Source organism: Mobula hypostoma, chromosome 2 (genome assembly GCF_963921235.1).
Source record: "Mobula hypostoma chromosome 2, sMobHyp1.1, whole genome shotgun sequence".
Classification (NCBI taxonomy): Eukaryota; Metazoa; Chordata; class Chondrichthyes; order Myliobatiformes; family Myliobatidae; genus Mobula; species Mobula hypostoma.
In genome coordinates this window covers 104,396,442-104,421,588 of record NC_086098.1, presented here as the reverse complement: position 1 = coordinate 104,421,588, position 25,147 = coordinate 104,396,442, and the positions used below count along the sequence as shown (strand labels likewise).

The 25,147-nt window shown below is 38.8% G+C and overlaps 1 protein-coding gene across 3 annotated transcripts in view; it reads left to right on the top strand.

Moving 5' to 3' along the window:
• The window catches only part of phip (pleckstrin homology domain interacting protein), a 198,864-nt gene that overhangs the window by 34,897 nt on the left and 138,820 nt on the right, over nt 1-25,147 (top strand). For all 3 annotated transcript variants that reach the window (XM_063040327.1, XM_063040329.1, XM_063040326.1), the window contains exon 7: nt 18,536-18,696. In XM_063040327.1, coding sequence (XP_062896397.1) covers nt 18,536-18,696 — 161 coding nt within the window. The remainder of the gene's footprint in view (nt 1-18,535; nt 18,697-25,147) is intronic.

The following is a 25,147-nucleotide window of genomic DNA, read 5'->3' as shown; positions in this document are numbered from 1 at the left end:
CTCCGGCAATTCACCGCTTGTGGGAACCTGTTCTGAAAAGTGGACGCAGTTCAAAGATGCCGTCATGCAGACTGCAACAACTGTACTTGGACTGAAAACCTGAGCACATCAAGACTGGTTTGATGAAAACCACGAGACCATTTCAGCAGCCCTTCCAGCCAAGAACAAGGCCTATGCAGACTGGCAGAATGACCTATCATCTGTCTCAAAGAAGGACAAGTTTAAACACCTGCAGTCCAAAGTACAGACGGAACTGCGAGAAATGCAGGACGAGTGGTGGCAGAGAAAGGCTGAGCAGGTGGAACGCTATATGGACATGCATGCCACCAGAGAGTTCTTCAGCGCCATAAAGTCAGTTTATGGTCCTTCTAAATCAGGATGCTCCTCCTTGCTGTCACCTGACGGGTCAAGCCTGATCAAAGACCCGGAAGGACTGAAAAACCGCTGGGCTGAACACTTTTCCAACCTACTCAATAGGCCGTCCACAGTTGATCCTGATGTCTTACAGCAGATCCCTCAGCAGCCAGTCCTGGATGACCTAGACCTGCCACCCTCTACTGATGAGATCAAGAAAGTGATCTCGCAGATGAACTCAAATAAAGCAACGGCAGGATGGCATTCCTGCCGAGATCTACATAGCATTAGGCCCAAATGCCTTACAGGCATTCCAAGACATCCTAGAAGACATCTGTATCACAGAGGATATGCCTGGTGACTTCTGCAATGCCCTCATCGTGGCTCTCTACAAAAAGAAGGAAGCAAATCAGACTGCAGAAGCTACAGGGGTATCTCACTGCTGTCCATCGCAGGCACGATTTTTGCCCGCGTTCTCCTGAACAGACTTGTCACTGTCTCGGAAAGGAACCTCCCGGAGACGCAATGTGCCTTTCGGCCAGAATGGAGTACAGTAGACATGATATTTGCCGTGAGGCAAGTCCGGAAGTGCATCGAGCAGAACAAGCCTATTTACTCTTTCTTCATTGACCTGACAAAGGCATTTGAGATTGTAAACAGGGAGGCCCCCTGGATCATCCTGAGACGTTTCGGATGCCGGAGGAAATTCGTGAAGATGATTCAGCTGCTCCACGATGGAATGACAGGAGAGGTCTTTAGCAGTGGTGATACATCAGCTGCATTTGCCATTTCCAATGGGGTGAAGCGGGGCTGTGTACTAGCCCCAGCCCTGTTCAATCTGTTCTTCACTTGCATGTTGTCCTGTGCTGTCCAAGGTCTGAAGGAGGGAGTGTACATCAGGTACCGAATGGATGGCTCTCTGTTTGACCTTCACCGCTTGAACGCACGGACAAAGTGCCTCATACAGTCATTCAAGAAACCCTCTTTGCTGATGACTGTGTGTTCCTGGCGCACAAAGACAGTGATCTGCGGTTGATGCTGAACAAATTCTCAAGACGCTGCTACGCACTTTGGCCTGACTATCAGCCTGAACAAGACTGAAGTACTTCACCAGCCTGTGCCAAACTCCAACCTCATAGAACCAAAATTCACTGTTGACGACATCCAGCTGACAAATGTAAACCGTTTCATATACTTAGGAAGCATCATCTCGAGTGATGGGTCTTTGGACAAAGAAGTTGACTCCAGGATCTGCACGGCCAGCCAGGCCCTGGGGAGGCTGCGTACCAGAGTGCTCAATCGACACAACGTCCGCATCTCCATGAAGCTGGAAGTCCATAGAGCTGTGGTCATCCCTTCTCTCCTAGATGGACGTGAGACCTGGACTCTGTACCGACAACACATCAAACAACTGGAGGAGTTTCACGTGCGCGCCCTCCGCCCCATCCTTGGCATTCATTGGCAAGACCGTGTCTCCAACTTGTGAGGTCTTGGATCGCACGGAGTCCACCAGCATTGAGTCCCTGATCATGGGACACGTCATCAGAATGGACGACCACCGTATGCCTCACCAGCTGCTCTATGGTGAACTGGAGACTGGAAGGAGACCTCAAAGTCGTCCATGCAAAATGCTACAAAGACGCTGTGAAGGAAACCCTACGCTACTGTGACATCCAGCCAAGGGAACTAGAAGCTGCGGCTGCTGACAGACCCGCTGGCGAGCCCTTTGCTATGAAGCCTACACCAGTTTTGAAGATAGACGCTACCAAAAACGGATGGAAAACCGTGAGCAGCATCACAGAACAGCAGCCACAATTATTACAACAACGGACTAACAGTACCCCCATTGTGCTAGACTCTGCGCTTCCAGACTGGGACTGCAGAGTCCACAGATGAACTGCACAACAGCGTGTCTTCTTGGAATCCAAAGGACTACCACACATGATTAGAGTCACTTGAGATATTTCTCGCATTCTTACGTGGAATAAGAATTAGAGACCTAAAGGGGAGGTACTGTGAACTAAATTTAATGCCTGTCTTGTGAGTCATAGCTAATTAAGAACAATCACAGATTAGGTCAAGTATTTAATGGAATGTGGAGGAACTGGCATAGACACCAGTAAAATATAATGTGGATTCATAGACAAAGCATAAGTCTTTGAAAACTGGTGAATGGGGTGAGAGACAATAAATCAGCCGTAGTAAAATGATAGAGCGGACACAGTGGATGGAATTGGCTAATTCTGCTCCTTTGTCTTATGTTTTATTTGGGGCATATCTCGTGTGTTGAATACAGTTGTGCATGTTGGACTAGAAGAAAGACTCTTCAGCTTTGAGTTAGTTTTCACAAAATGATACTGGGCTAAGTAGAATGAGGAAATGTTGTAACTTGTTGAGTCAGTGGAGTGACTTGAACTCCAGGTCATCTTCAGGTCATTTATCCAGCTTTTTGGGTTGCAAGTCCTAATTGTACATCATCATGAACTTAATATCTTCTATTAACCTTTGGAGGTTATTATGATGAAACCAAGCATGGTAAATCGAGTTTGATGGGCTGAATAGCTTAATGTATTTCCTATTTCGCTGAGACGATTTAAGATTATTATGATCTTGATAGATTGAACTTGGAAAGATCTTTTGTGGTTGCAGAATTTGTAATAAAAAGATATAAAGACAATGTGCAATGAGTAATGTCTGTATAGAAAGTCATTGGAACATGGAATACTTTCCTCAGGTGCTGCTGAGGCAGAGATCATTAGAGCCTAAAATTAAAGGCATATTTAAAATAGTGATAGACTGAGACATAGGGAGAAAGACGTGCTTGATTGATCTATTACAAAGCTAAAACCAAGTAGTTTTAGTGCATAACCGTGCATGTCTGCCTGAAAAATCTATCTAGTGCTGTTGACAAGTAAGCATTTAGTTCCTAAGCTTTGGCCTTCTGTACAGCAGAGTTCTCAGACTAGTAAGTTTGCCCATTGATGTAGCACCATGTTAGAGCTGGCATAACTAAGCAATCCCATTAAAACAAACAGGGAATTAGCTGTTTATTTTCTAGGTGGCACAATGGCACTGCAGATTTTGCAGCTGTCGTATAGCCTCAGTGACCTGAGTTCAGTTCTGACCTCCAGTGCTGTCTATGTGGAATTGGCATGTTCTTCCTGCAACCAGGTGGGTTTCCCCACAAAGGTCTTCCATCCCCCAAACCTGCTGCTTGATAGGTTAATTAGTTGTAGTACGTTACTTTTAGATTGGTGGGGCACTTGGGGTAGGTGTTTATAGATGCAGGTTACAAGGAAACAAGAAGTGAAATGGGATTCCTTTGCGAGTCAGTATTGATTGGATCAGGCGAATAACCTACAAGTTAATTAAATATTTTTTGTATGCTTGCTTTCTTTATTTTAAAAAAACAATAATTATTTAACATTTATTTTTAAGCACACCTGCTGATTTTGAATGGTTTTGAGATATTCACTAACATTCAATAATAGTGGCAGCTTTAATGTCTGGTGAGTCTGAGAGGAGCTGTATTGGGTCATGAGTAGCGTTTGGCAAAGACAGCATGGTCCAATGCAAAAGTAACAATCTTAGGATTGTGGAATGCATAATGCTTGTTGTGCGCATGGTTTTTCAGGGGTAATTGAGAAGGTGTTGCAAAGGAACCATCGATAAAACAACGGATTCTGTAGATGCTGGAAATCTAGAGCAACACACAAAATGCTGGAGGAACTCAGAAGGTGAAGCAGCATCTATGGAGGGGAATAAATTTTCAAAGCTGCAGGCCAAGACCCTCACTAAAGAATCTTGGCCTGAAATGTTGACTGTTTATTCGCCTCCATAGATGCTGCCTGACTTGCTGATTTCCTCAAGTGTCACAAAAATAAAAGCAGTACCTGAATTTTGTTGTAACTTTCAGCTGTAGTAATGTGGACAACAATGGATTTGTATCCATTGACTGACTGGCCACCTAATTAATGAGTTTGTTGGAAATAAAAATTTCCAGCTAAGTTTTTGACGAATGGTTTATATATCTAATGCAGGTTTTGTAGTTAAAGGGTATAAATTTAAGTTAATTGTCAGGAGAATTAGAGGGGAGATAAGTACTTGTGATACAGAGTGCACTAATTGAAAGACTTCTGACAATGAATCCAGTAGTAACATTAAAATTTGAATTGGAAATGCCTGATGAAGGAACATGAGCACTATGAGCGGAGGTATGCATTGGATGTTAATTAGTGTAGCTAAAAATTCTGTATAAATTCTGAATTGTACATAATTTCAAGAAATGGTTTTAAGATGTCTTTGGCTATTTTCTATTTCACTCAACATATATTCTTCCTCCTTTCTTTAAGTTATGCTAAAATGGCAGCATGTTCTGAAGTATCTAGTGACTTTCAGTATTGTGACCAGTGCTTAATGTGAGAGATGCTAGTATAATAGCTTACAGAACTGCATGTGAAAATTCAGAATAAGTTGAATTTCCCTTTGGATTAACCATGCTCGGGCTAAGCATTATTAAGGAGTATATGTAGAAAGGAATACTTATTCATAAATACTTACTGGTTGCAACAAAAGTTCTCAAAGTTAACTATATAACCAAAGTGCTGTAATTGTATCTAAAAGAATAGAGTTCAGTATTGTGCCTTTTGTGCTAGATCTGCCCCGTTGTTTGCACTTGATCTGCTCCTTGCTTCATGCAGCCCAGTGGTCTCATTTGCATCATTGTTTGGTATTTTACTTCCACTGATCTTAAAGCTTCATTTCTAAGGCTGTTCTGTGATGTTCAGCAGTCTGTGAATCATAACCAGACTTTGAGATGCAGCATTTCATGTTTGTTTCTAGTATCACGCAGTCCTGTCAGAAGAGTACATAACTACTTTTAGATGACTTTAGTAATTTGAATTGTTTTCTCTTTCTTCATTTTAGTTCATTTAAATATTTTAAATATTATCATTAAGAAAATTATTTAAAAACCATCAGACTACTATTAATAATGTAAAATGAAAATATGCAACAAAATAAAGAAAAGGATAAAATTTCTCTTGTCAGCGACTTCATTCAAATGAATGTGATTTTGCTGGATGTGCCAGTTATCATTGGTATCAGGTGTCCAGAAGCCAGATATGGTTTATTTGTCCTTTTCAGCTCAGAACATTACAAATCTGATCCTGTATTTGGTAGTGTGTATAAAAATTCTAATGTGCCGGAATCCAACTTGCAGTGTGTTCTGTATCTCAGTATTTCCAAGCATTGACATATTCCGTAGACGCTGCCTGACCTGCTGAGTTCCTCCAGCATTTTGTGTGTGTTGCTCGGATTTCCAGCATCTGCAGATTTTCTCTTGTTTGTGACATATTCTCAACTAGTCAACAATCCTTTAGCCTACAATTGGCTTACTCTCAATAATTTTAGCCAACATATTACAAAAAGAATACAAAGGACTTGCAAAATAAACAAAAAAAGGTGGTAACAAAACTGAGAGAATTATGCTATCAGGAAAGACTGAACAGACATTCTTTTGTAGAAGGTAGAAGACAGACGTGAACTGATAGATATCTTTAAAGATATGAAAGGTTCTGCCAGGGTAGGTACAGCTACCCTATAGAGAAAGTTTGTAGGAGTGTCCAAAACCAGAACCTAAAGTCCAATATGTTCAGTAAATCCAGTAAGTAATTTAGGATTTGTTTCATTAAGGCAATAAAAATTATTAACAAGTACAAAGCTCACCAATCTGAAAAGGGAGCATGGCCTGCTTGGACTTCCATCGCAGCTTGAGATCACGGGACAGTTGCTTGTGAAGTTTATTTGCCAGATTTTTTAAAATTGAGTAGGACCTTTTGGTACTTTCTGCACAGCTTGAGATCATGGGGTTATTAGACACTTGGTAAGGAATTTAATGTAGGCAGTTTTGAGGTGTTGCACTTTGGGAGGAGAAACCAGAGTAAGACTTTTACAGGGAATGGAAGGGCACTGAGGAATGCAGTAGGTCAAAGGGATACAGATCGATAATGCTTTGAATGTAGTGTCACAGGTAGATAGGGTCACAAAGAAAGCTTTCAGGCCCATTGGCCTTCATAAATCAGAGTATTGAGTACTGGAGTTGGGATGTCATGTTGAAGTTGTATAAGACATTGTTGAGGCCTAATTTGGAGTATTGTATGCAGTTCTGGTCACCTACTTGCAGGAAATATCAATAAGATTGAAAGATTACAGAGAAAATTTACAAGGATGTTGCTAGGACATGTACACCTGAATTCTCGGGAAAGGTTGAATAGGCTAGGACAGGGGTAGGCAACCTACGGTCCGGGGGCCGGATCTGGCCTGCAAGCAAATATTGGGATACTATGCTCCATAGACTGGTTTGTGACTGCGTGTGCATCCTTACACTCTGTCGATTGTCCACAGGTTGTGACTGTTCTTGTTCCATGGGAGCTGAAGCATTCCCTGTGTTCGAGACACCTGATGGGGAAATCTGTTCCTGTGAGGGAAGCTGGTTCCCGGAATAGGGCTGAGACTGTTGGACTTGTCGTCACAGCTGTTGGGCGTTATATTGTGCGGCGGCTATGCCAATCATTGCTATTTCCATAACAGTATCTCCGGCAGCCCGTCAGTTGGGAATTTAGGATAGAGTCCCACAAAGGAGAGAAAGAAGGGGAGAGGAAGAGGGTCTACTTCCATTTTTCTGTAATTTTCCTCCTCCATCTTAGTGTTAGGGTTTAGTAGCTGGTGCCTTTCGGCCACTTGGTTCCATGTATTAAAACGGGTAGGCAACCAAGTCCAGCCTGCGGAGGTATTTTGACCAGCCCGCGAGCAAATATTGGGATACTCGATCCGGCCCGCGAGCGATTTTTCCTTATTCTCAGTGTTTCACGCGGCCACACTGATGGACATGCATGATGTCTTGTTGCACTGGCCCCAGGTTCCGTTTAGTTCCAAATCAAACACTGGTATATATGAATGACGGGAAGGCAGACTACCTTATTAATATGTATTAGATACGCTCCGTGCACGCGCAGGTTTTCAGATGGGATCGTTCAAATTTGTAAACAGAAACAGTGTCACTGTGTTTTAACAAGAAACCCACGCTAAATATCCAGATATTTACATGTGCTACGATACTTACTGAATAACGCGCTTTTCGTAATAAAATCGAAGAAAAAAATCCCAATGGCAATGAATGCAAAACGTAAGAAGGTAGACACTGAGGCTATGTCCACACTAGACTGGATAATTCCGTAACTGAAGCTTTTTCTCTTTGTTTTGACCCTCCGTCCACACTGCAACGGTGTTTTCCACCCCCGAAAACGGAGATTTTCTAAAATACCCTCCAGAATGTGTAAATTTGAAAACACCGATTGTGCAGAGCAGTGTGTACGGGGTAACCAGAGATTTTTAAAAACGCTGTCAGGACGTGCCGGAACAGATGATGGCGGCAGCGCGGCATTTCATTGTTTTCTTGAACGCAACTCCCCACACAACCTAACAATTTCAGAACAGACGGCAACGAGACTGAAGCCAGAAGAGTTAGAAATGTACTCACCAAATACTTTGACCCATAACTTACTGAATAAATAAATACACTCACTTCGCCCTGTTATCTGTCCTTGCTTGTATAAAGGTGGTTTACCTACTTATGCAAGTACTTCTCTGACAATAGATGTGTAACAGCCTAATGTAACATTGTATGGAAATATAAGATAACACTGATGCAGACATCACACATCAAAGTTGCTGGTGAACGCAGCAGGCACAGGGAGCATCTCTAGGAAGAGGGTCAGTCAACGTTTCGGGCCGAGACCCTTAGTCAGGACTGAGTCCTGACGAAGGGTCCCAGCCCGAAACGTCAACTGGGGTCCTGATGAAGGGTCTCGGCCCGAAACGTTGACTGTACCTCTTCCTGGAGATGCTGCCTGGCCTGCTGCGTTCACCAGCAACTTTGATGTGTGTTGCTTGAATTTCCAGCATCTGCAGAATTCCTCGTGTTTGCACTGATGCAGACATGTTTTATACATTTAACAAGGTAGTCAGTTTTTCAATGTTCGTCATCAGCTGGGTCATACGGTCCGTGAACTCCCTGTCGGTTGCTTCCATACGCTCCAGTATTTGTTTTTTTTGGTTTTAAGTCCTCCTGCATGACAGCCAACAGCAATTCCTTTTAAGTTTCTTCTACTCTGTAACAGGACAAACGCGCACCAAGTATATCGTTTCCTCTTCGCTTGTTTTCAGTGTGCCCTGTGCATTCCCAGTAGGAGGAGATTCGCCCAAATATCTGCTCTAATGTGGACGGAGATATTTTTTAAAACACCTGGTGTGGACGCCTATCGTTTTTACGTGAAACTGGTGTTTTCAGAATTATCCAGTCTAGTGTGGACATAGCCTGAGTTGCCAAATTTCCAAGTCACTTTGACACTAGATTACTTCTTCATCGAGCAAGCTGGGAAACCAGTTTGTCTCATTTGCCTAGAAAATGTTGCTGTGAAGAAGGTGGCAAATATCAGGCGATGTTATGAGACCTACCATAGTGGAAACTTTAACAAGTTTACTGAGCAAGCAAGGAAAGATGAAGTTGAGCGAATGAAGACTAGTTTCAGAAAACAAACATCAGTTTTTGCCAAGAAAAGCAGTGAAAATGAAGGAAATACCCGTGCCAGCTGTGAAGTCTCAAAATGTATTGCAGAAAAGTTGAAACCTTGTACAGATGGAGAGTTTGTGAAAGAATGTTTACTGACAGTGTTGGATATTGTTTGTCCTGAACGGAAATCTTTATTTGCATCTATCGGCTTGTTAGCAAGAATGATCACACAGTGAGTTGAAGAAATGTCAGCAGATGTTAAAAGTTGTTTCAGGGATCCCTGCAATGAATTGCAATTTTTTTCCATTGCGCTTGATGAGAGCACAGACTTGAGAGACACTGCTCAACTTACGGTGTTTGTGCGAGGAGTGACCTCAACTTCTAAAATTTTTGAAGAGTTTATTCAATTAATTCCTATGAAGGATACGGTTGCTGGAGCAGACATTTTTGAAGCTTTATTGAAAATTATGTCAGAAATGAACCTTAATGTGTCGAAGCTAATTGGCATCACAACTGATGGGGCACCAGCAATGGTGGGACAGAAAAAAAGCATCAACACATTGCTGCAAGGACAAATGGAAAACTTTGGAATCACGCAGAAACTGGTTAAAATTCATTGCGTTATCCATCAGGAGGCATGATATGCCAGTCTTTGAAATTAAAAGATGTTATGGACATTGTTGTGAAAGCAGTGATCCTATCTCGTGGATTGAATCATCACCAGATTCAGCAGCTTTTGTTGGATACGGTGGCAGAATATTGGGAACAGGCTTTTTTCTGTAATGTGCGCTGGCTTAGCCGAGGGTCAATGCTGGAAAGAGTATTTGCATCGCATGAAGAGGTGGCAATATTTCTTGAAAGCAAAAATCAGGATGCTTCACATTTTCGTAATCCTGACTGGCTTGCAACCTTGGCATTTCTTGTGCACATTACATCTCATTTAAATAACTCATTTACAACTTCAAGGAAAAAATTCAGCTGATACATGAGATGTATGGTCATATTGTGGCCTTCGAAAGAAAGCTGCAGTTGTGGGAGTGCCAGCTTCAAAAAGGAAATTGTGCACATTTTCCTACTTTTCAAAAACATAAAGCACAATGTCCAGGCATTTTTGTGAATATGGTCAAAGAATTGAGAAAAGAGTTTTCATCTTGTTTTGCTGATTTTTGCTTGCATGCAAATGAGTTCAAGCTGTTTGCTACTCCATTTGATGAGGAAGTGGACACTGCATCAAAAATTTTTCAAATGGAATTGATTGAGATGCAGTGTGATGACATATTGAGATCGAAATTTCATTCTGAAGATGTGTCAGTGCTTGACTTCTATGGAAAATATGTTCATCTAAGTGAGACGTATCCTAACTTGTGGACCATGCAAGAAAGGTGGCATCATTGTTTGGCAGCACTTATCATTGAGTAATTATCTTCAAAAATGAAGCACACCAAGAACCATTTGTGAACAAGATTGACTGATACCCATCTGGATAATGTCTTGCTCTTGGAATCAACAAGTCTGACACCCAATATTGAGAAGCTTCCAAGCAACAAACAGCATCAAGTTTCACATTGACTTATTGACTGTTTGCATTAAAATTTTATTTTTTATTATACTTAATTTACCACCATTCAATGCATCATGTTCATATGTTTTATATTTAAAGATGCTTTGTATCCTTTTAATAGATTGAAAAGATGCCTTGACTGAAATAAATTGCAACTGAGTTCTTTGATTACTAATTGGCATCCTTGGTTAAGCCCAAATGATTTTCTAGTATGTGTTATTCATTAATCTGAAGCAAAACATAACTAGAAGTATTTAGATGGATAATTACCATATTTCAAGTTTTTTATGGTGTTTATCTGGCCCACTGTCCGCGCATTAATACACGATCCGACCCACAGAGGCAAAAAGGTTGCCGACCCCGGGGCTAGGACTCTGTTGCCTAAAGTGTAGAAGAATTAGAGGCGATTTGACAGAAAGATACAAAATTAATGGGTATAGATAGAGTAAATACGAGAAGGTATTTTTCCATTGAGGTTGTGTCAGACTGGAACTAGAGTTCTTAGGTTAAGGGTGAAAGGTGAAATTTTTAAGGAGAGCCTCCATTTTCCATGCAAGTGTGGAATGAGCTGCCAGAGAAGTGGTAGATGCAGGTTTGATTGCAACATTTAAGAGAAATTTGGATGGTTATGTGGATGGAGCGCTCTGGTCGGTGCAGGTTGATGGAACCAGGCTAATTATTAGTTTGGCTTAGATTAGATAGACTGAAAGCATTGTTTCTGTGCTCTAGTACTCATGATTCTATGACTAAGAATACAGAGATTAGGATTAATCACAAATATAAAGAAAGGCTAATAAAGGTAGATATATCAAGGAGAAAATGATAGAAGGTTATAAAGTACAAAGTGAAAATAAGCACTTGAATAGAGTAGTTAAACTGTATGGGCACTCTGTAAAAGTGGTTGTAATTCTGCTTGCGATTTTTATGAATCTTAATAAAATTCGGTATCTGACGTAAGATGTCAGGAAAAGCTGCAGAATTGATCTCTTGGGGAAAAAAGTACTCTGTTTCTTGGAACATTTATTTTGAAAGTTAGGAATTTATGCAAATTTGTAAAACAATTGTCATTCTTGTTGATTTTGCTGTTAACCAGGTGAAAGGTCAAGATTAATTTAAATATAAAATCAGGCAGCATCGAATGATTCATAAATAGAATTAGTTTTTAGATCTATAATCTTTCTTTAGGACTGTTGCATTTTGTGTAATAACAAGGCTCCAAGTATACAAAGCACTTAACATATTTTAAACACTAGAAATGTACTCATTGAAGTTAATTCAAAAAGAATTAACATTTATAGAAATTTTTTTTATTTCAGTATAGTTAAAAGATTAAGCATTTAGATGGGATTGAAGGTAATGATTGAGGCTGTTTTGGAACGCCCAATATATTTGGTGGATGTATCATAGGTAAATGAGGCTGAAGAAGTGCAAAAAGACAATTAATCCTGTTGATTTTGCAGGCTCTAAATAATTGTCTTTGAAATCTGATTGGGAATTTGTGACAAATAACTAGATGGATTACAGGTTATTTAAACAATGTAATTTTTAAACCTGGTTTGATATAGTTTGATTTTTATGATTAGTTAAAAGCAAAGAAGTTTCCATCTTTGTTAAATCAGCATTTCGCTACTGGAAATGATTTAAAGTACTGCTGTCTACAGAATAACAATGAGCATCCCTGTAGGGAGAGTTTATGTAGGGTACAAAATGTTGTGATGAAGCTGCAACGTTATTTAAATAGTTCAGGTTATTTTAAATATTGAATTGCATAGAATCATAGCTATTTTCAGATTTTAATAACTTAAATGAGCCATTTGATGACATTTTTGGAAGTAACACAATTTGAATAATTTTCTCCCTCTGTATCTCTACACCACCCTCCTCCCTCCCCTCCCCCACCACACCTGGACTTGATGTGAATAGTTTGAGTATATGCACTTGTGATCTGAAGCAAACACATATCACCTATGCTCTGTCCGCCAGAGAAAGCAGGATCTCCCAGTGGCCCAATATTTTAATTCCACATCCCATTCCCATTCTGACATGTCTATCCACGACCTCCTCTACTGTAAAGATGAAGCCACACTCAGGTTGGAGGAACAACACCTTATATTCCGTCTGGGTAGCCTCCAACCTGATGGCATGAACATTGACTTCTCTAACTTGCGCTAATGCCCCACCTCCCCCTTGTACCCCATCTGTTATTTATTTATATACACACATTCTTTCTCTCTCTCTCTCCTTTTTCTCCCTCTGTCCCTCTGACTATACCCCTTGCCCATCCTCTGGGTTTCCCCCCCTCCCCCTTTTCCTTCTCCCTGGGCCTCCTGTCCCTTGATCCTCTCGTATCCCTTTTGCCAATCACCTGTCCAGCTCTTGGCTCCATCCCTCCCCTTCCTGTCTTCTCCTATCATTTTGGATCTCCCCCTCCCTCTCCCACTTTCAAATCTCTTACTAGCTCTTCCTTCAGTTAGTCCTGACGAAGGGTCTTGGCCCGAAACATTGACTGTACCTCTTCCTAGAGATGCTGCCTGGCTTGCTGCGTTCACCAGCAACTTTGATGTGTGTTGCTTGAATTTCCAGCATCTGCAGAATTCCTCGTGTTCACATATCCTGATTGGGTTTGAGTAACAATTTACTATTGTTAGTGTGTTTTTGGGGTGAGGACATATTGCAACTAACTTCAGCAATGAACCACAGCCACCAATCTTCAGATCTGAATATGGACTGTAGATTAATTTTTAAATGCATCTCTGGACAATGGGATCCTTGAGCTGTGACAATATAGTTGATTGAAGGACCAGGAAACATTGTCTGGATTGTGGGTGCGAAGTAGGGGGGAGAATGTGAGAGTTATGTATAGTCAAAGAAAGTGTTGTAGACACGTTGTAAATATAGAATTGTCCTTTGATCTTGGGTCAAGCAGGCCTCTTCCTCTGAAAGGGTCTCAAAATGATGCTTGCTGTATCTCAATTTTTCGAACAAAAGACCACTTCATATCCTGTAGCTGCTTCTGTCTGATGACTTTGTTCACGTTACAACAATATTCATCTTTAAAATATATTGAGGTAGAATTTTTGAACTAACCCACAAACCATTGTGCATCATGTCAACATCAAAAGTAATATTCCAGAACCTGTCAACAATTTACTAAAACTTAATAAAATGCAATTGTGAGGCTGAAAAAGTACTCATCCCCTTTGTAATCACTACGCTAACTTTCCTTGGGTGCAATATTACCTTGTTGATGCAGAAAATTGGAGGATCACCTGATTTCAGGGAATTCATAAGAATAAATACCCTGTCTTTCTGTAAGGTCCAACAGTATGGTAGATTTTTAACAGATCAAACCAAAATGAAAACAAAAGAGCATTCAAGATAAGTCAGGGAAATGATAATAGAGAAGCACAAATCTGGGGAAAGGTACAAGACCATCTCAAAGGCACTGAACATACCTCGGAGCTTAGTGCAGTCTGTCGTGAAAAAGTGGTTCCACAGTCTCTAAGGCCTTGCACAAAAAGGGCATTTGTGGAAGAGTGGCAAACAAGAAGCTCAGGCTATATAAAAAAGCATATCTAGTCTGTAAAGACTTCGGGAAGCATCACGCCGTCAACAAAGTGACAGATTTTAATGTGGGCCATTGCTATTGAGATTGATTATGTTCATGCCATGAAGCTAAATATGATGGACTTCGCATTTTGAGGTGCTTTTAAAGTTAATATTGTAAAGTTATGCCTTGTTGGAGCCATGCTGAAATTTGGTGAGCACTGTTGTTTGAAACAGCTTTGATAAAGGCAAAAATTGTCGAGGAGCTTGAAGGCTGTTTTTGACTTTGGGTACTATTTCAAAGAAAAATAGAAAGCATTCTATACAACTTAAATAAATTTTTGATTGAGAATATTATAGACTGTATTTGTATATGAATGCAGTGCCCTAACCATGTTGTAAAAATATTCCTCTGTGAATAAAGCCAGTCAAATACACAATATTGAGTTACTTATTTACTGCTTATTCCTGACTACCCCCAGTCATAAGAGAATTCATAAGTAGAAACTCTGATAAGTAACTTAGATAATATTGGCAGTGTTGTTTGGGGTGTAAATATTTTCTGGGACACTGAAGGCAAGATGAGAAGGTTGTTAAATAGACTGTGAACTGCTTGTCTTTGTAAATTAGAATACGATGTATAGAATCACTAGTAAGTCTTGCTTTGACAATTTTGTGTCCAATTTTTGGCATTGTTCTTGAGGAAAGGTGCTGAACTGTTAGAGAGGGACTCTTAAGAGTTTCATGCTGCCTTCAGTTTAAAAGATGTGACATGAAAGTACAATAATTTGAGTCATAGTGTCTGTGGCAGCTATTTGTGTCTATGCCAATTCAGTTTTCTTGTTCTTAACCAATTTTGTATTTATGTTGCATCTTCGTCACTCCTTTCTGTTGCACCATCGATATACCAATCTGCTTAGTCACACATTTATTTACCCTCAGTAAATCAGTGCTAGCTGTCATTTTTAAGCATATTTTTCTGGGTTATTCAGTTATTGTCTCTAAGCATTTTACCACAATTGATACTATGACTTCTTTGATTTTCAACGTGTTTATGTCTCTTCCACTTGCTTAATACCCAAAGACCACGAGAAGATTGTGACCTTTATTCTTCTCTTCATCTTTGTAGTATGCATCACAGCTGGACCAAGTGACTTTTCCATTTTGAAATCTTTTAAGGTCTCTCTATCTTTTTATAAAACTCATTTACACTTTGTTATCTTTCATTCACTGTTATATTTATCAGGGTCTTTGTTAATGAAGAGGGATGCAAAGTACTCATTTAGTACTTTGTCCATGTTTTCTAAATTCGCATGATTATGTGCAGGGAATGGATGGATGTAGACTTTGTGTAAGCAGAAGGGATTAGTTTATATCGGCGTTCATCGTTCAATTACTTGTTCAGTTAGTTCAGCACCACATTGTAAGCAGAAGGATCTTTTCTGTTTCTGTACTGTTAAATGCTTTGTCTCCTTTGTCATATATAAAAATCAGAATCAAGTTTATTATCACCAGCATGTGTCATGGAATTTGTTAACTTTGCACCAACTTCTCCATTGTGATGTTTGTCATGGTCATGGTGCGCAAAAGTAGCTCACTGTCAGTCTACTGTGTCCACACTGGCTATCAGGCATCCATTAACATTAATCTTATATTTTTTTTCCTTTAGCATTTTCTTCAGTTCTTTCCTGTTTCCATGCTCCCTACTAATTTACCTGCCAGTCACCTACATAAGAGGTAATATGCAGTAGCAATTAATTTGGTTTTCTTATACGTGTCCATATCTTGGGCATGTGGGGTGAAGCTGGAGCACATTGGGAAGTCTTTGTTTTAATACAAATGAATTCCAAAAGTATTTGATATCTGCTGCTCCATTCTTGTGTACCTGTAATTTCTTGTCAGGTTACATGTGTTAATTGTAACTTGTTTTGTTCATGTATGTATAATGAGTATATTATTTATAGTCTCCTTACTACATTTCATTTTAATCTATGGCCCTGACTGGCTCTCTTCACTGCTGCCTGCCTCTTTGGCTAGGCCTCATCCCTACTCCCTACTCCCTACCTGTCAGAACATTCCTCGCTCCTACCCCCTTTATTGTGAGCGACAATATTTTCCAAGCCTATAATAGCTTTACGGAGAATGAGAGACATCATTTATTAAGTTCATGTACACATTTCTTGCCGAACAAAACAATGTTCCTGTGGACCAAGGTGCACAATACAGTAGATATAACTTACACGCAACATCTCAGATTAATAACTTATCTGAAAGGCATCAAAGCACCACCACAATCTGTCAGTATTGTACAGAAATGTTAGTTTTTATTGTTGGCCTAATTTCACTTTATAATTTTCTCTTATTGCAATTAATAGATAAAAATATTACTTGTTATTGTTGCGTGTGTTCAACAGCTACAATTCTGAAGGGTGAAAATTTATTCTAGTCTCCCGTCTGACTAGGAGCTTGTTAAATTTTAAAACTCTTGATTACTAATTCTGTGTTCGCAGTCCAAATACAAAATGAATAAATTGAAATTGCATCTCAGGGTGTTTGTATCTGATTATATTTTGCCATACCATATGAATATACAATTCTCTGGCTAAATCTTAACCAACTTCTAGCTGCTTGGTACTGGAATACCTATGATGATCTCCAGGACCATTGCAATTATATTAAAATCTACATGTTCCATATTTGCTCCTTGAATGTGCTGCTGCTCTTAACACATTATTTTAATGGCCGTTCAGAGTTGCCTTGAAAACATGATGGCGAAGTACTGCGGTTGAGTGAGGAAATTGCTCCCTCAGGGATGAAGCCTGGGGTTGCTCATATTTTTGCAGTATCATCCTTGTCTCTTGGAGGTGCTGTTGGCATAAGTAAGTACTCATAGCTGAACTGGAGGGGAAGGTAAGTATTATGTCCAGCTCTGAGTATGTTGATTCTCAGCACTCCTTCAAATAAAACTGCATCCAGATATAGTATAAGCACTTGGGAGAATGGGTATGGGATCTAATTTTTTTTTCATATTAATCCTGAACTTTCGGTAAATTATCAACAGTGGTAGCTGAATCCATTTTCTCCGTCACATTTGTTAATAGACTTTCAAATTATATTTTGACCATATTTATTGATCATAATGTGTTCCTGTGGATTAAAAACTGCATTAAATACATAATTCATCTCTCCTTGTGAAACTAAAGAAGCAAAATTAATGGAGACACACAAGACTGCAGATGCTGGAATCTGCACTCTCTTGTGTTGCGGCCTAACACTTTGACCGTTCTTTTGCTTACGGATGTTGCTTGACTTGCTGAGTTCCTCTAGCAGCTAGGTTTTTGCAAGCAGGATTAATGGTTTAAGTTAAACTGTTTTAAACTAATTATCCCTTTTCTTTGTATAAATTTGTGGATGCTCTGGGGGAGAAGAAGAAAAATGGGTAACTTTGAGGTGACGCTGATAATAATTAATTTCATTCACAATTGCAGCTGTTTTCTTACTGCATTGAACTTGTTTGTAACTGATATTTCTTCATAAACTTACACATACGTAGGAAGGAACCTCATGGAAGTTTATATTTAAAATATCATTAAAAAGTGTGTGAAATTTTAAAATTGGCTATGTTAAAATTAGATTTGATAAAGGGGAGTATTTCTCACTGCACTTTTCCACCTTGTAGCTTTTTTCCTTCTCTGTCTCTCGAGCATTTTCGCTTGCTATGTGTGCGTGTCAGAGTATTCTTCTGTCCATTATTCTTAGCAAATCACAGTGTGCAAGCAAGTGAACATTCATTCAAATCAAAATGTCTTATTTTTCTTCATCAAACCAGTGATGCAGTTATGTGATGCCATATCAACGTTCTTACTTTTTGAATGTACTGATTGTAAAATCTTTGCTATGTAAATGGTATTATAACTGGACTCCTAAAATGATTGTAACTGGAGCATTACAGAATGTTAATAAAATGGCTGAAGTTGATTGCTGGCTGCTTTCTTTCATGCCTATAATGTTTACAGTTTAAAATAAAGATCACAGTATTAGTGTTCTAGTGGAGACTATACAAGGAACTGTTCCTAATATTAGCAGTATAGTTAATTTCTTTAAAAACAAAGACTTCAAATTGATTTTTAAATACTAAGCTTGTGAACTTGTGCTCCACTTTGATGTGAACTCCTTTTGGTAAGGGGAATAATTTCTTTACCATTTGTTAAATATGCCTAAGTATAATCATAACAAAGTGTAAATGCAGTTAACTCTGAATAAATATGAACTAGTTTTATCCTATTTTCTCTATACTGAGTTCATGATTTTTGTATTAAAGCTTAGTCACAAGGTGTGAACTTTTACATTGAGTAACAACCGAACAGAAAAATCACTATTGTTTTCTAATTGTGAAAAACATTTATGCTTCCACGTAGTACGGCAGCAGCTTCCCATTGTTTTTCAGATAAAACCTTCCTGTAAATCGGAGATCATGAACTGTCTCCATTTCTTGTTTGCAGTGGATACCGTCCGGGCAAGACAACTTACTGGGAGCTTTAGACTCAGTCAGCTTGTTCCAACTCCTGTATATCAACATATGAAGATGCACAAGCGGATCCTAGGGCACCTTTCATCTGTTTACTGTATTACATTTGATCGGACGGGGAGGAGAATTTTTACTGTGAGTTTCTGTCTTTTTTAAATCTTTGACATTTTAAAATAAGTTATGCTCATTTACCTCATCCCAGACCTTTAACTTTTGTTAAATCCAGGGATAAATATTAAGTTGTTTTTATCTGTCAGTAAACCCAAGATTTCTTTTAAATTACTGCTCAATAGTGATCCTTTCTTTTCCCCTATCCCCATAGAATATCAGTGAATTAACAGCAGAATTGTATAGTAGATTATTAATAGGATTGTATTAAAGTTTAGTAAACTAAAGTTGAACGTTTTCATTGAGTAAAATCTAGAAAGAAAATGGTTGCTATTGTATTTCAATTGTGAAAAGCATCCATTGCAGGGTGGTGCACATGCAACTCTGTACAGTCTTCCGATAAGTATATTCTATAGTTTACAGAGCATAAACTGTTCCCATTTCTTCTTTATTGTGGATACAGGACCAGTATAAACTAGTCAATTTTAATTAAACTTACACAGTAAACTTTTTTTTTGAAGCTATTAAATTGTTTGTGGAACAAGGAAAGGTACAAGGAGGACTACCCTTTGGCACAAGCATGTGGGCTTTGATATGTTACTCTGTGATACTGATTTAGTTAGTAAAATTAATGGGTTATAGAATGCTGTACGTTTTCATATGTGAACATTTAGTGTCTTATACAGAAAAATAAGTTAAGAATCCATTTAAAAAATGTAAAAATATTTTGAATAAACTCTTCTCGGGCTTTCAGCCGGGTACAGGTATCACTTATAACCGACGTTTCGATGACAAACTCCGCCATCTTCATCAGGGATGATGCCTGGGCCTATCTAATTCGGTGGTATTTGTAACCCTCCCACCCTCCTGTAGGCCATCTCATCTGATTGGTTAGTCCTCATCCAATCAGGTTTCTGTTCTCCCACCTTGTTTACAATCGAATTCTAAAATAAATCTTGAGCTTACTGACAGATTTAAAACAAAACTTACAACTGTCGTTATAAGTATGACTAACCAATCAGGAGGGATGGCCTACGGGGTGGGGAGGAATAAGTACCACAACAGTTAATAATGACACAATAAACTGTTCTACATGCTTGGTATTATAGCCATATCACGGTCACTAATCTTTGCTCAATGAACATACCTTTAAGGTTTTTGTCAAATCTTTATGGACTGTTAAACCCTTTATGTTCTTGCACCATACTTTGCATAAGAACATAAGAACATAAGAAATAGGAGCAGGAGTAGGCCATCCGGCCCATTGAGCCTTCCCTGCAGTTCAATAAGATCATGGCTGATCTGTCTGTAAACTCAGCTCCATCTACCTGCCTTTTCCCCATAACCTTTAATTCCTTTACTATATAAAAACCTATCTAACTGTTTCTTAAATATATTTAGTGAAGAAGACTCAACTGCTGCACTGGGCAGAGAATTCCACAGGTTCACCACTCTCTGGGAAAAACAGTTTCTCTTTATCTCTGTCCTAAATCTTCTTCCCTGAATCTTGAGGCAATGTCCCCTAGTTCTAGTCTCACCAACCAGTGGAAACAACTTTCTTAATTCTATCTTATCTAGCCCTTTCAAAATTTTGTATGTTTGTATAAGATCCCCTCTCATTCTTCTGAATTCCAGAGAGTATAGTCCCAGGTGACTAAATCTCTCCTCATAGGTTAACCCCTTCATCCCTGGAGTCAACCTGGTGAACCTCCTCTGCACTGCCTCCAAAGCCAGTATATCCTTCCTCAAGTTATGGAGACCAGAACTGCACAGAGTGCCCTGTATAGTTGTAGCATGACCTCCCTGCCCTTGAATTCAATCCCTCTAGCAATGAAGGCCAACATTCCGTTTGCCTTAATAACCTGTTGTACCTGCACTCCCAAGTCCCTCTGCACCACAGCATGCTGCAGTCTTTCACCATTTAAATAATAATCTGCTCTTCTATTATTTCTTCCAAAGGCCATAGTCTTGCATTTACCAACGTTGTATTCTATCTGCCAGACCTTGGCCCACTCACTTAACTTATCTATATCCCTCTGCAGACTCTCCACATCCTCTGTACAATTTGCTTTTCCACTCAGTTTAGTGTCATCAGCAAGTTTTGCTATGCTACACTCAGACCTGTCTTCCAAATCATCAATGTAACTGGTAAACAGCTGCGGACCCAGCACTGAGCTCTGTGGCACCCCACTCACCACAGACTGCCAACTGGAGAAACACCCATTTATACCAATTCTCTGCCTTCTATCGGTTAACCAATCCACTATCCATGCCAATACACTTGCTCCGACTCCATGCATCCGTATCTTATAGTGACTTTCCCTGCTGCATCCCTTGATATACTCTTGACTTTTATGAAATCTACTACTCAAAAGTCAAAGTTGAGTTTTTTGTCATATGAACAGGTGCAATGAAATACTTGTAGCAGCATTCACAAAAAAAAACAATTAAACATAAATTACACACATTTTTACAAATAGCACAATTAAAACAACAAAATAAAGTCCAGACAACAGGAATTCTGCAGATGCTGAAAATTCAAGCAACACACATCAAAGTTGCTGGTCTCGAAGGGTCTCGGCCTGAAACGTCGACTGTACCTCTCCTAGAGATGCTGCCTGGCCTGCTGTGTTCACCAGCAACTTTGATGTGTGTTGCTAAAATAAAGTCCAGTTTAGCTTCTCATTTAGTCAAAATTTCCTTGTCTTCTGTAATTCCTTAGCTCACTCCAGAATATTGATTATGTTTCCAGCTAAATACCTTGTTTCTCTTCTTGCTTGTTGGCTTTTTACCTTGCAGAGTGTCCTGACAATTGCAATCTTTAATACAGAACTGAAGTTTTTATTTGGCAGTGGTAGTTGTGCTGCTTGTATTTTTTCACTTTGAAGTATTTAATACAATATATAAAAAAGATTAGCATTCAAGTGGAGAGACCATTAGCATGTTTCCTTCAAAAGAAGTCTTACATCAAGTTGTTCAGTTCAGTTTAAAAAAAAATAAAGAGTTTGCTATGACTGTCCGTTACTGATGTTTCATGTGTGTATAAATCAAAATATTTATGAAATTCCTTTCGGAAGTTGGAATTAAATTCCTTGGTCACTACTTTTGTAGCTCTAAAAAATTGCCAAATGAAGTATTTATTTAAATTCCTTTTGCAAGAAAAATGTTTCTATTCATCTGACTTTATTAAAGAAAATGGGAACAAATGAAAAAATGTTAATTTTAAGTTGTGACGTGGTTCACATATATTGCTCAAGCTTTTGTGAAAGCAAATTTTGTCTGCAATTGTCATTCTGTTTTAGAAGCACATCATTGCTAAGCAGTTTTAAACAAATAAAACTATACTCATTTAATAAGCAATCTATGTTTGAAAGGTAAAATTAGAGATTTTTTCATTATTCTTTTATTTTAAGATGTCTGCAGTGATTGGGATGAGGATTTTAATTGCTCTTCCTGCTGATGCCTATTGTAATATGGTACATCAGTTAACTATCTCAAGATTTCCCTTTCATCATTCCTGCCTTCCTATGTAACAGATTATCTGAGCATTATTGCTGCTTGTGGGAAATTGTTGTGCCCAAATTGGCTGCTAATTTTCCTGCCAATGTAATTGAAATGGTAACTGCATTTGAAAAGAATTGACTATGAAGTGTTTAAGACATCCTGAACATGTGGAATTGGGTCATTTCTCAGGTGCTTCAGTTTTCAATTATTATAAAGCACATCTTTCTCTTTGCCCTAAATACCTCCTGCCATTGACCTTTTCATTCACAAGATCATCAGCCGCTTGCAGCGAGATCTTTGCACAAGCATTAATGATTTGGCCAGCAAATCAAAATACACATCAGTGCGATGAATAATCATTGAATAAAATCCTCTACTATCAACTAGAATTGTTATAAAGTGCAACGAGCATTTTAAATGAAGTCTACATGTATCAATTCAAATGTATCTTTTCATGTAGATTTCTAATTTATTTTTTATACCAATGAGGTTAGTACCATTCTCCCTAAGGTTAGGGTAGGGTTCAGATCCTATGTATTGTTCATAACCCAAATAATTTGAAAATTAGAAGTGCAGCAGCGAATCCTTAGTAGAAGATGCCTGCAGCAGCTAGCCAATCCATCCCCATCCACCCCGCTTGTTTCCCAAATTATTCTTTGCATCTACAGGCTATACTTACGTCAGTTGTTCTTGAGCTGGGGAGGGCTTGCATTGAGTGGGTAAGCATTTAAAATGAATCTTTGGGCTAAGCAATGCAGTTGAAGTGAGGGTAGGCACACAGGTATAATTAACTGATGTACTTCCACACTGTAAGATCTGATTTTCTAGGTGATGGCAAGTAAACTGTTGTAGTACAGAAGCCTATTGCTTAGGACATGCATTCTGTACAAAGAAGGTATTTTCTAATCAACTTAGATTAAGATAAACCATTTAAAAAAAAAACAAGCTGCAAGTGTATTGAGCAGCACACATAAAAGTTGCTTGAATTTCCAGCATCTGCAGAATTCCTGTTGTTTGCAAGTGTATTGAAGTTGAAGCTTGTCATTTAATCATATATGAATGCAACCAAACATTATCAGTGTTCTTCTGGGGCCAGGGTGCGAAACACATTACCAACACATTGCACATTTAGCAGATATAGTTGTGAAAACAGAAAAACATGGTCAAAGGAAAATAAATATAGCCCACATCCCTGGGTAGCGGGGTGAATGTGGTCCTGGTCCAGTTTGTCTTCCTTCCACTGAGCCAACACTGGAAGGCAGCACTGACGGGAAAGGCCAGCCTTCAACATAGTAAGGATTCCAGCATGTCCACAGAGGCTGCTCTCTTTCACACTGCCTCCGGTGCCTCCTCTCCTAGGAATATGATTCCTAATATATAGTATGTAATTTATTTTAGAAAGGTATTCCCAGTGTTCGCAAAATAAATTTCATCTAACTATGATTTAGTTTGTCATTAGTTAATTTTCTGAACTGAAACTTTGTATGAAGGGTGACAATTTCATGTGGTTGACAAATCTTTTTGTCATTATCATGATGTGAGGATACTCATGCTCTCTTAAGTGAAGTGAAACTCAAACAAATAATTCTTCAATATTTGAATGATTGATGTGAAAAATGTTGCTCTGATACAATTGACTGCACCACATGGGTAAAGGATTAATTATGCTGTACCAAATTACAGGTTTTCCAATTTATACAATTTCACTTAGTACATCCCTGGAAAAGATGTAATTTTTAAGTAAATTTAAAAAAAATAGTTGTAACTGTGTGAATACTCCACAATTATCATCGTATATCAGATTCCTCTTTTAGTTATATCTGTTTTAGAAAGGATATTCAGTTTTGTGTCAGGTAGGCCTAGACAAACAATAAAAAAAATGCTAGTTTTTGTATGTTTTATGGGTGGATAGATCCCAACTTGAACTGAATAATAAAAACCAGATACTAGTGAAGATTGGTTTTATTCATACTATTTCTCAACAATAAAATAAATGGCTACAAAAAAAGCTCAAGATATTTTGATTATTTTTGTTCTTGCTAATGATATGTAATCTTGGTAGTTTTGGAATCAATGATTTTCTATATGGGCTGCTAAAATGATTATCAATTCTTTGCACATTAAGTTTCCCTTTGTTATGAATTAATACTTTTTAAGTATTTCCACTAAAGATCCTACGTAAATTATAGTATACTGACTTGATTATAAGAGATGTTTTGTAGACCAATCAATAATTGGAAATATATTTTGAATACTCTGATGAAATTAGCAAACTATTCAAACGTCTATATTTTCCAAGATTTATACCTTATTATTAGATCTGTAAAGTCTTCAGGGTGTTCTTGATAAAATGTTTGGCAATTTGGTGATATGCAGATGTGCTTTTAAAAATGTGACACTTACTGGACTTGAGTTCTGCATTTGCTGACTAGGAGACAAATAGAGCTCTTAAGTGTTCAGATGGTCTGATGGATTAATGCATCAGGGCTGTCAGAGATTGAAGAAATAGAAGCTTGAGAGTTGTCGTTAAGAGCCACAGGTGACCTGTTACCCGAGCTCATTTTGGTTTGCCGCTTGAACTATTATCACTAGCCACAGTACATAGAAGTACTCCTGTGGTTAAACAGCCTCTGCAGCATACTGCTGTAGAATAAAATAGGATTTATCGTGTTCTGTGTTTTTCTAAGAATTACTGTATTTTTACTGCAGTATTTCAGACCATTGATTGAGCAAGTCCTCTGCTATGGATGCTTGATAGCTGTATACTTAATTGGCTAAAGTATTGTTGAGGAAGAATTGGCTGTTGCTTAGGTACATTTAAAAAAAAAAATTCTTATGTAAGGTTGCTGCCTTAAGCTGTGACCCCTCCCACCCACTGCCTTCTGGCTATCGACCCAAAAACATACCCCCCGTAATGCGATTCTAAGATTGAAGGTGGAAGTGGACATGAGCTTTGGAGCAGTTTCACATAGTT